This window comes from Phalaenopsis equestris, unplaced genomic scaffold, assembly GCF_001263595.1.
Source record: "Phalaenopsis equestris unplaced genomic scaffold, ASM126359v1 Scaffold000084, whole genome shotgun sequence".
Lineage (NCBI taxonomy): Eukaryota > Viridiplantae > Streptophyta > Magnoliopsida > Asparagales > Orchidaceae > Phalaenopsis > Phalaenopsis equestris.
The window spans coordinates 662,092-672,090 of record NW_018164526.1 but is presented as its reverse complement, the minus strand read 5'-3'; the positions used below and the strand labels follow the sequence as shown (position 1 = coordinate 672,090).

The following is a 9,999-nucleotide window of genomic DNA, read 5'->3' as shown; positions in this document are numbered from 1 at the left end:
CCGATTCTTGGGGATCGTCCCTGTCGGCTCGGCTAGGGTTCGCGGTCGGAGACGAAGGAGACTCGGGCCGGCCTCGCGAACGCGAAGGAGGGCTCGGGCCGTCGGTTTTGCGGACGTGAAGGGAGGATTTAGGGATTTAGGTTTTAAAAGGAGAGAAAAAAAACATAAAACAGAATTATATATATATATATATATATCGAATTTCATATGATTTATCCATGTGCGGCGCCCTAACAAAAATTGGTGTCCTCCCTAGGTAATTTCGACATTCCGGACGCACCGGCGCTGTCTGTTTTGTCGTCGGAAGTCGTTTTGACAAATTCATCGATTTATGTGCCAATTTCCTCGTGCCGAAAATATGACAATATGGGTGTTTCTTCCTATCAAAATTGGTGTCTCGGACACGTTGGCGTAGTCCAATTTGTCGTCGGAGGTCATCTGGAGAAGTTTACATTTTCATCCTTCCTCTGGGCTTAATTGAAGTCCGATTTCGTGCAATTTTGTGAATTTTGTGCATTTGGTGTGTGTATGTGACGAAAAAGTAGTGAGATGTTTTTCTAAGGCTTGGAGTCCTATTAGAAACTTTTCCCTTGAGTTTTCACAAAATAACCCATAACCGCTCGTTCATAACACGATGGTCTTGTGCCATAAATGTTATACATCAAAGAAAAATAGGAAGTGGCTGAAATTTCTAAAGAGGGTGAGTCTCAATTGTAGTTTTCTAAGATGGTCAATAGGAGCTCCTAGAGCTAGATTCTAAGACCCTAGAAAAGGAAATGACCTCAAAAATGAGGTCAACATGGTTGCTGTGTTTTTTCCTTTTGGTGGTGTTCCTAGCGACGTCTATGGTTGTGAGAGAGCCGATCTACCTCTCGAAAAGTCGACCACCGTTGTATCTCGCTTATTTGCATTTCTTTTTCGTAAGAGCAGCTCTTATTTGACTTGTTTCCACCTATCTATCATTGTTTTGCTGTTGTTGCTTGCTGATTTTGAGTCCAAAGCATATCATAATTCCAACAAACTTTGTAGAGGAGATTGCAACATGGAGCTGAGTGGAGTTTTGCTCGGTGATTCTCATGCATTCCCCCAGTAGATCGATTTGAACATGAGAAATTACTACATAAGCAAGTTCAAAAATATTAACCTACGCGATAAGCTAGCCCAAAATTGGGAATTTATGATGTAATATTTCTCAAAGTTGAGAACTTATGATCTAAACAGATAATCCTGTCAATTGGATGATTTTAAAAAATGGAACTTAGATATTGACAGAACGCTCATAGATTTTGAAAAAAATCAGGGTTTGTGGCATGAAAATTTTTGAATGTTATATTAGTTTTGGCTTATTAGCAAGAGACTGACCTAGGGTCGGTAGATTAGCCTGCAAAAGCATGGGAGCTTTAGCTTGAAGAATTTGTTTATTGGCTTTATTATGTCGATGCTGTCGGGTTGGTCAAAAGTTATATTGCTTACTTTCTATTAAAGGTCCAATAATAAGACATAACCATGACGATGAGGGAAGCCCAAAGCTTGGGATTATGACTTTAAAAAGGGAGTAGCCAACAACATGACGCGACTTAACTTTAAAGGTAGGGCAACCTGAAGGCTGGTTAACAAATCTTCATCATAAATGTCTTTAAAGTCTTTATGCAAATGCAATCCTAATAACTTGGCAAACTTTATTGACATTATTTGGTCTCAGTATACATTACACAAGTCAATGCATTGTATTAGTCTATTGCGGCCGGGGGTGTAAACGAGCCGAGTTTCAGTGAGCCCACTATTTATTCGTGTTCGGCCCGTTCAAATTTTATTTGGTTCGAAATAAGCTCGTGTTTGAAATGGCCCATGAATAACATGTTCATGTCCGGCTCGATTCGAATTCGTTTGTTTGTTTCAACTCATAATCGACTTGAAATAATAATTTATTGAAATTTAATAAACTAAAATAATGTAATTAAATTTAAAAAATGTTTTCAAGTTGCTACGTGCAATACGATTTACGCAAACTTTTATTTTGCTTCATTATTCAAAGTATAAAACGAATGGTTATTTTAACTAACTAGAACATTAATTACTTAAAAATCATTTAGTTAACCAAACATAAATCATATTAGATAATTGATTTAGTAAATATACTAATATGCTCAATAATGATAATTTTCTGCTATTTAGAAGGAAAAAAACAACATATAATGAATTATGTGATGAAATAATCCACTAAAATTGAAAAAAAAAAGAACAATCATGAGATTGTGAGACCAAGTAGAGGTAGAGAGATAAGATAGCAGGAAGTAAGAGACAGTGTGTATGAAGATTAAACACTGAGAAGCATAGAGCGGAGAAATTGAGAAGTGGAGGAAAGAAAAAGTGGAGAAATCACTGAAAATGAGACTTAACAGGAGCTTACTTGCCGTCCACTTGTTTTCTCGTTGCTATGCATGCTCAAAAAAATTCTTTTTTTTTTTCCCATTTTGGCTTTTGGAACTAATCATATGATGTCATTTGGCTATGGGAACATGGAAACAGCTTAGGCACCGAGCTTATTAATTTGGTGGAGGAGCTACCGGTCTAATTTATTTCCTTGTAAAATGAACAGTAAGAGAGTCCTTGCACATGTACATTATAAGCTGTCTCAATATTGGAATGATACGGTTAACATAGTTTTTCTTCTTTTATTCCTCTTAAATTTAGCCAATAAAATTACTGATGCAGTATTTTTCGTATAATCCACGGTAGATCTTTTTTCTTTATCCTACAAAGATTTAATGTTGGATATTTTTTTCATCATATGATTTCTTATTGAATAATATTCCTCATTTATGAAATGAAATGATAAATATGGTACTTTCTTTCTCCCAGGATATGGCATATGGAAGATTGTTCTCATTTCAAGAGCAAATAAATCACAAGGTTTTCCTTTTTTTTTTGTCTGGCAGATGTAAACACTTCAGCAATTATTTTTATAAATGCAAATAGTCTCTTCGCTTTGTCTTCTTTTATTATTTCAAATTATGCACCTCACCCTTCGCTATAGTTATATTTTAGGAAGAATATACCACTGAATTCCTATGCATTTACATATCTAACACCCACACTTCAATTTTTACATTTATGCCACCTTGCCTATGTATAAAATTGTGTATTTTACATTTTAAAAGTTAAAATAGTAGTATTTTTTATGTGATGTGAAAGATTAGGGCGGTATAAATGTAAAAAGTAAAATTTAGGTATTGTCTATGTAAATACATTATAATTGGGTGTTATATATGTAAATGCCCGTATATTTTATCAGGATTTCTAGGCAGCCATAATCGTAGCATCAGAGCAATATTGATGCAATTTGTTCTGTTCATGACCTTAAGTGATTGCCTCATTTGTGAAGCACTTGACTTTCTTGTAGCATTGTTTCTGTAGGCACAATCACATATGAGTTGTATGTAAGTTAACTAACGCTGTCCCTTTTACATATAGGTGTCTTAGTTGTTATATACGTGTATTCTTCTGGAAAGTTAGTTCCCTAGTGTTTATCAATTCTTTTTGAAGTAATTCCAGAAATTTAAGTGCCCATTTGACTCTTTCAGTTTTGCTGGGAGGATAAAAGTTTGGGGCATTTGCATACTTACCACACAAATCTTATGTATTTATATATCTAGCATCTGAACATTTACATTTTCATACATACCACTCAAATATGTGACATGATACCTTTTTAAAAGTGAAATACACATTTTTATGCATAATTTTATGACACCAATGCGCTTTAAGCATAAATATCAAAGTTTGGGTGTTAGATGTGTAAATACTTAAGAATTGTATGGTATTTATGTAAATTTCCCTAATTTTTTTTGTATTCCTTTGGCAGTTTTGTCTTCATCCATCATATCTTACACGTAGATCTTAATGTATGATGAAAGTTGAACCATAAGTCCTCAGGGAATTCCCTGCTTGAAAGGAATCCATGAAATCTAGAGGTATCAGAGGAGGTTGATAAGAGCTTAAAAGCTCTAAAGAAAATTTTATGCTAAGGGGTGTTCAAAAAGTTTTTAAGAAGGTTGCTTTGCTGAAAACCATGTTCTTAGCAACTCAATTGCTAACTTGCCCCAATTGTTTCATCTTAATGCCATCTTTTCGTTGCTAATGCAAGTTTTAACTACATGGGTTCATATGAAAACTTTATTAGCTTCTGTAATTGGTGTTATTCTAAATGATGGGATGAAGTAGGTTGATTAGGGGGCATGTTAGTATCACTTTTCATAATTAATGCAAGTTTAAATCCATGATTTTATATGAAAACTTTTCTGCCTTCTGTTCTCCTATATGAAAGCGATGCCGTAGGTAGGTTAGGGGTCCAGAATAAAAGAGAATGAAGAGTATTAGAAAGAATCAACCACCACTATCAAAAATCATTTAATAATGGTGGTCCCCAAGGGAATATATGCATATAACATAACTAACCTTATCCTTTTCAGTCTTTCTAGAACTTTCTGCATATTGATATATATTGTCATCTGTAGGTAAAACTAAAGTAAGAAAAGCATTTTACAGTTTACCTTCTTCTCTGATATTCTACTGAAAGCTTTCTGTGTAAATCTGTTCCAAGAGGATTCATTCCTCTTTAATGGTATCAGAGCCAGGTTTTGGATCTGGTTATCATAGGATGTGGAGGATTGATTGTGGAGGTTTGTTGTTGTGGTTGAGGTGAGACAGGGAGGTTACAAGGTTCGGTTTCTTGAGAAGCTGTAGTAGAGTTGGAAGGAATTTGCTTGGGTGATATGGGCTGAAGGGATGATGTAGGTTGGAAAAAGAATGGAGGATTAATGGTAGAGTTGGTAGGTTGGTGTGATTTTTTCATAGGGGCTGTTTGGTGACGGGGAAGGTGTTTTCATCAAACAGAATGTGTTGGGAGATTATGAATTTCTTAGTAGTGGGATTGTAATAATTGTAGCCCTTATGATGTAGAAAGTAACCCAAGAATATGCATTGCATTGAATTGGGGTTCAAGTTTGTTTGTTGTTTGAGGTTTTTCTCCATGAATAGCATGCACAGCCGAAAATGCGGAGGTGATCATATTGTGGCGGGGATTTATGAAGGTGTTCGTAAGGGGAAATGTGACGAGTAGTTCTAGTGGGCATTCGATTTATAAGGTGAACAGCTGTGAGAAGTCCATCGTTCTAGAAATTATATGGCGCACGAGCTTTATGCAGTAAGGCTCTTGTGGTGTCCATAAGATGGTAGTGTTTCCGTTCAGTCACTCCATTTTAATCGGGGATATAGGGGCATGTGTATTGATGTAGAATACCTTGATTAGTAGAAATTGGTTGAGTTCATGGTTATTATATTCTCGTCCACCATCGGAACCTAGGATCTTATATTTGTCGTTGAATTAGTTTTGAAGCAGGCTAATAAAGGTTCGGGTGATTTGAGTAGTTTGAGATTTAGTATGCATAAGAAACACCCAACAAAATGTAGAGAAGTCATCAACAAATGTAGCATAGTATATATAGCCATTGTAAGATGGAATTGGGGATGGACCCCATACTTCACTATGAATGAGCTCAAGAAATTTGTATTTGTGTCCTATTGATGATACAAATGGTTTGTGAATTTTAGTAATACTGCAAGTGCTACAAAACTTATTAGTAGATGGTATATATAGAGAATGTTGTTGGGAGATAGCAGAGATAATGTCAGAATGGGTATGTCCCAACCTTCCATACCAGAGATCCGATCATTGTGACTTGGAGAGGGAGGTAGCGAAGACTTGTGGTTGATGTGTTGAGTAGGGAATGGAGTAGAGAACGTTAGGGCTGGGTCTCTGAAGAATTGACTGTTGAGTTTGTGAATCAGAAATGAAAAATTCAGAGAAATCTAATGAAACAATAAGATTGTTATTCAGAGAAATCTAATGAAACAATAAGATTGTTATCTTTAGTGAGTTTATGATTGGAGAGTAAGTTGTGAGAGAGTAAAGGTGTATGTTGAATTTGTAATAGTTTAATCTTAAGATTGGGGCTAGGGATGGTGTCGTTGCCTTTGTGTTGAATGGGGACAGCTTGCCCATTGCCAACTATGACATGATCAATGCTGGAGTAAGGAATGGAGGGTTGGTGCTGGTTGATATCAGAGGTGAAATGTGTTGTTGCCTCGGAGTCCAAGATCCATTCCTTGGAATGCCGGAGTAAGGAATGGCTGGTTGGTGCTGGTTGATATCAGAGGTGAAACGTGTTGTTGTCTCGGAGTTTAAGATCCATTCCTTGGAAGCAGCCGTAAGGGTTTGTGAGGGAACCGTAGGAGTATAATCTAAGTTGGTCTAGTGCGAACACATAGATGTCGAGTGTCTTGTATTTTGCAGATTGGCAGACAATAGGTGAGCGATTAGTCTGCCTACCTCCCCAAGATTCATTGGAAGAGCCTCCATGTTGATTCCTGCCTCTGCCCCTGTAGGTATTCCTTGTGCGGCTGCGAGAGGTAGTGAGTGCCATCTGGGATACTGTGGATGCAGCATTCTTGGCGTTCTCATTTTGTTGATTGATGTCTTCACTACATAGTAACGAGTAGAGATCTTCAAGTGCAATAGGTTGCGACATAGTTCAGATGGAGATTTTGAAGGCACCATGGGATGGGGGAAGTCCATTAAGTATGTATAGAATTATGTACTCTTCATTGATTGTAGATTCAATAGCTTGTATTTGATCCACCGAGCTGCAAATTGTTGAGAGCTATTGTTGCATAATGTTCTCCTTCATTGAGATGTGGTGTAATTTGTTCCTCAACTGGATCACCTGAAACCTGTTGGTCGGTCGTAATCTGCGTCCGAGTGTGCTCCTTATGGAAATTGTGGATTGCAAGTGTAGGATATAAGGGAGAACAAAAGGAGTAATAGTGGAGTAAAGCGAGGCTATAACGTTTTGATCATTGAGGTTTCACATCTGAAATTGTAGGTTCTCTGAGTTAGAGTTGGCATTTACAGTGTATTGAGGTGGATAGGTTAGCTGCCATCAAGAAATCCAGCAAATCCATTTGCAAAGAAGATATGAGCTCACCAAATAGGGTAGTTCTCGGTAGTGAGCTGATGTTGAGTGAGGTGTTTGAGGTGAGACATTAGGAGTTTGAGAGAAGGGGGAAAACCGGTGCTCGGTATTGTGAGTAGGGAAGATTGGGATTTAGTGACCATAGATTCATCCATTGCTAGAGAAGATGAGATAAAAAAAAAAGAATGGAATGTGGATTTTGTATCAAGCACCTATCGAGGAGGTGAGATCTGGAATTATGCGATAAAGATAAAGAACTTTATCATGTAAGAAGGTAAACTGTAATTTCTTGATTATTTATTTTGTAATAAATATGAGCTTCTATGAGATCAAGAGAGCGGAAACCAGCGAAGAGAGTTTTTTTTCCATTGGAATTTCTTGATTACTTATTTTGGTAAACAATAGCTATTTTGTCTTCAATCAGATATCTTGATTTATATTGATTTTTTCAAGCCCCCTAATTTGTTGCTCAAATTGTTAGGTGGACCTCTTTCTTTTGATGTCTCGTGAGCGGCTTTATAACCAAAGTGATAAGAAAAAATGGTTTTAAAAAGATTGGATAGCTACTCTTTTTCCCTAAATCTCTCAAAAGAAGAAGAAGAAGAGTTGATGTATTAATGTCAGCCTAACACATTAATTGGCTAGTCCAGTTATGCTCCTATAACAAATAATTTTGATGTTGGAAATTATAAGGAATCATATCTTAGTGAAGGATAAATAATTGATAACCAGAGGTTGGATCACCAAAGAAGGCATTGTTGTTGCTTTCTTTCAGAAATCAACACCAAACATTCTAGGCAGAAACTAAATTCAATATTCTTACCTAAGATGGTTCTATTGATGATAAGAAGTTTGACGAATGGGCAGATCAACTTGATACCTGTTTTACGTCTATGTGATCTTCTCACGAGAAGGTCTCTTTCCATTCTCGAACTCACCAAGAATGCTTTGAGCTTTTGACATGGTGGGACACTTTTTCTTATGCATGGTTGTCAGAATGTCACTCTAGGTGCAAATGAAGAAATTGCTCTATCAATACTTCTACCCATAGGGTACGAGAAAAAACAATAGGATAGTGCGAATCTCAGAAATGTCAAAGATAAAATAATACAAGAATACACTAAAGAGTTAAAAGAGCCGTGCCCTGATAATTGACATGACATCTCTTTGTTTTGAACTAGTCACTGGGCTGCCTTACAATACTTCGATCAAACTTCTATTATTCCCTTGGTCAAGTAAGCATGCTTGCAATGGCTATTAAAAGAAAGACCCAAACTCACGGCAACAAGTCATCTAGTATTTCAGAGGAAGGTTAAAAAAAGCTGAGAATTAAAAGAAACTAATTAAGAAGGGCCGATATCGAAGTTTAACCAAACAACAGCACATAAAATAAATATTATTACTGAAATCAAATAAGAACTGACAACCGAACAACTGAAATAGGAAATAACAACACATATGACACATAACATGCGACTAGGGTAAATCAACGGTAGCGGTGGTAGTTGTTGGGGGTCTAGAAAGGTGGCAGCAAGGTGGGGGAGATGGAGCAAGTGGGCCGAGGTTGTAACGGAACAAGAGGTCCTTGCTGTCCTGGGCAGCAACAAGGAGGTCGGGTGCTGGACAACAAGTACAACAGTGAATAGAGGTTGTTCTGGGCGGCAACAACCACACAAGAAGGCTGGAACAGTGGGGAAAACAGCCTCAAGGAGCAGGGGAAGTGGAGGAGAAGGCTGGACAGGTAGATACCGACAAGAGAGGAGTGGTCGGGAGGGCTTGTGGTGAGGGAAAAGGGTGGTTGGAAGGTAGAGATTGTAGGTGGACAGCAAATAGGTGCTATTTCGGGTGGTTGCAGCCGACAACGACAATGTAGGAAGGCATGAGAACAGTTAGGAGCGGCTGGGAAGGCGGTGGGCTGCCTGAAACAACAAGGGAGAGGATAAACGCAGCTGCGGCAACGAAGAGGATGGCGGACAAAGAGGAATTACTGGGAGAACAACAAAAGGGTTGATGTCAGGGCGGCCTGCAACGAGGAATGTGTGGCAACGAAGCGGGAGGGATGCAGAGGAGTTGAGGAAGCTTAAATCACCAACTTGGGAGCGAGATACTACTAAAGCATCACTTGACCCTTGGATACAACCCTAAATGAGAAACAGAGATGCCGACGACTGTCTCGAACAACACCACGATAATGACTTAAACCTAAACACGAAAAAAACACATAAATAACACTAGGGTATTTAGGAGCAGACCCTCACTTACAAGGAGGTGGTAATCCCACATAAGCAAGGTTGAAATTTTCTTCTTAATCGGTCCTAGCTATCCAAATAGAGAGATATCACGTTCCGATCCAATACGGGAGTTATTTAGGGAGCTCTGCGTCCCATCCATACTAAGAAAATGCCTGCAGCAGTATCCTAGGATTGCGGGAGTTTTGACCTCATCCGTAGAAGTTTTTGCTATCGATCCAACGCTGGAGTTATTTGAGGGAGCTCTGCGTCCCATCCATACTAAGAAAATGCCTGCATCAGTATCCTAGGATTGCGGGAGTTTTGACCTCATCCGTAGAAGTTTGTCTCGTTGTATGATGTTTGGTCGAACACGTTGAAGTTGGTTGAAGTATTGCAAGCTTTCGACAAGTCAACCTTGTAATCATTATCTTTCTAAAGTATGCAATGATAGAATAGGTATCCATCATCTTTTGATACAATAAAGTTGGTGTTGTGACCCAACCCGCAATCACACAGATATTTATGTTCCTTAATATACCAAAAAACTTGACCCAAATTATATTTAGCGGCTAGTGAGAACAAATGTAATATGATAAAAATTTTAAAAATAGTTTCTCAGTAGAGGTACTACGCAAGTATACGTATCGTTTCAAGTAATATATAATTTTTTTTAAAAACTCCAATATCAATTCCTCTGGGAGGACGTAAACAAGAAAACAATGAAATGAAATACA

General features: G+C 37.8%; 1 protein-coding gene across 1 annotated transcript in view; it reads left to right on the top strand.

The window, feature by feature from the left end:
* Positions 1 to 9,999, top strand: part of LOC110019839 (lipid droplet-associated hydrolase) — a 63,590-nt gene that overhangs the window by 10,266 nt on the left and 43,325 nt on the right. Inside the window, exon 6 of the mRNA XM_020717690.1 lies at positions 2,863 to 2,913. Within this exon, the coding sequence (XP_020573349.1) occupies positions 2,863 to 2,913 (51 nt within the window). The remainder of the gene's footprint in view (positions 1 to 2,862; positions 2,914 to 9,999) is intronic.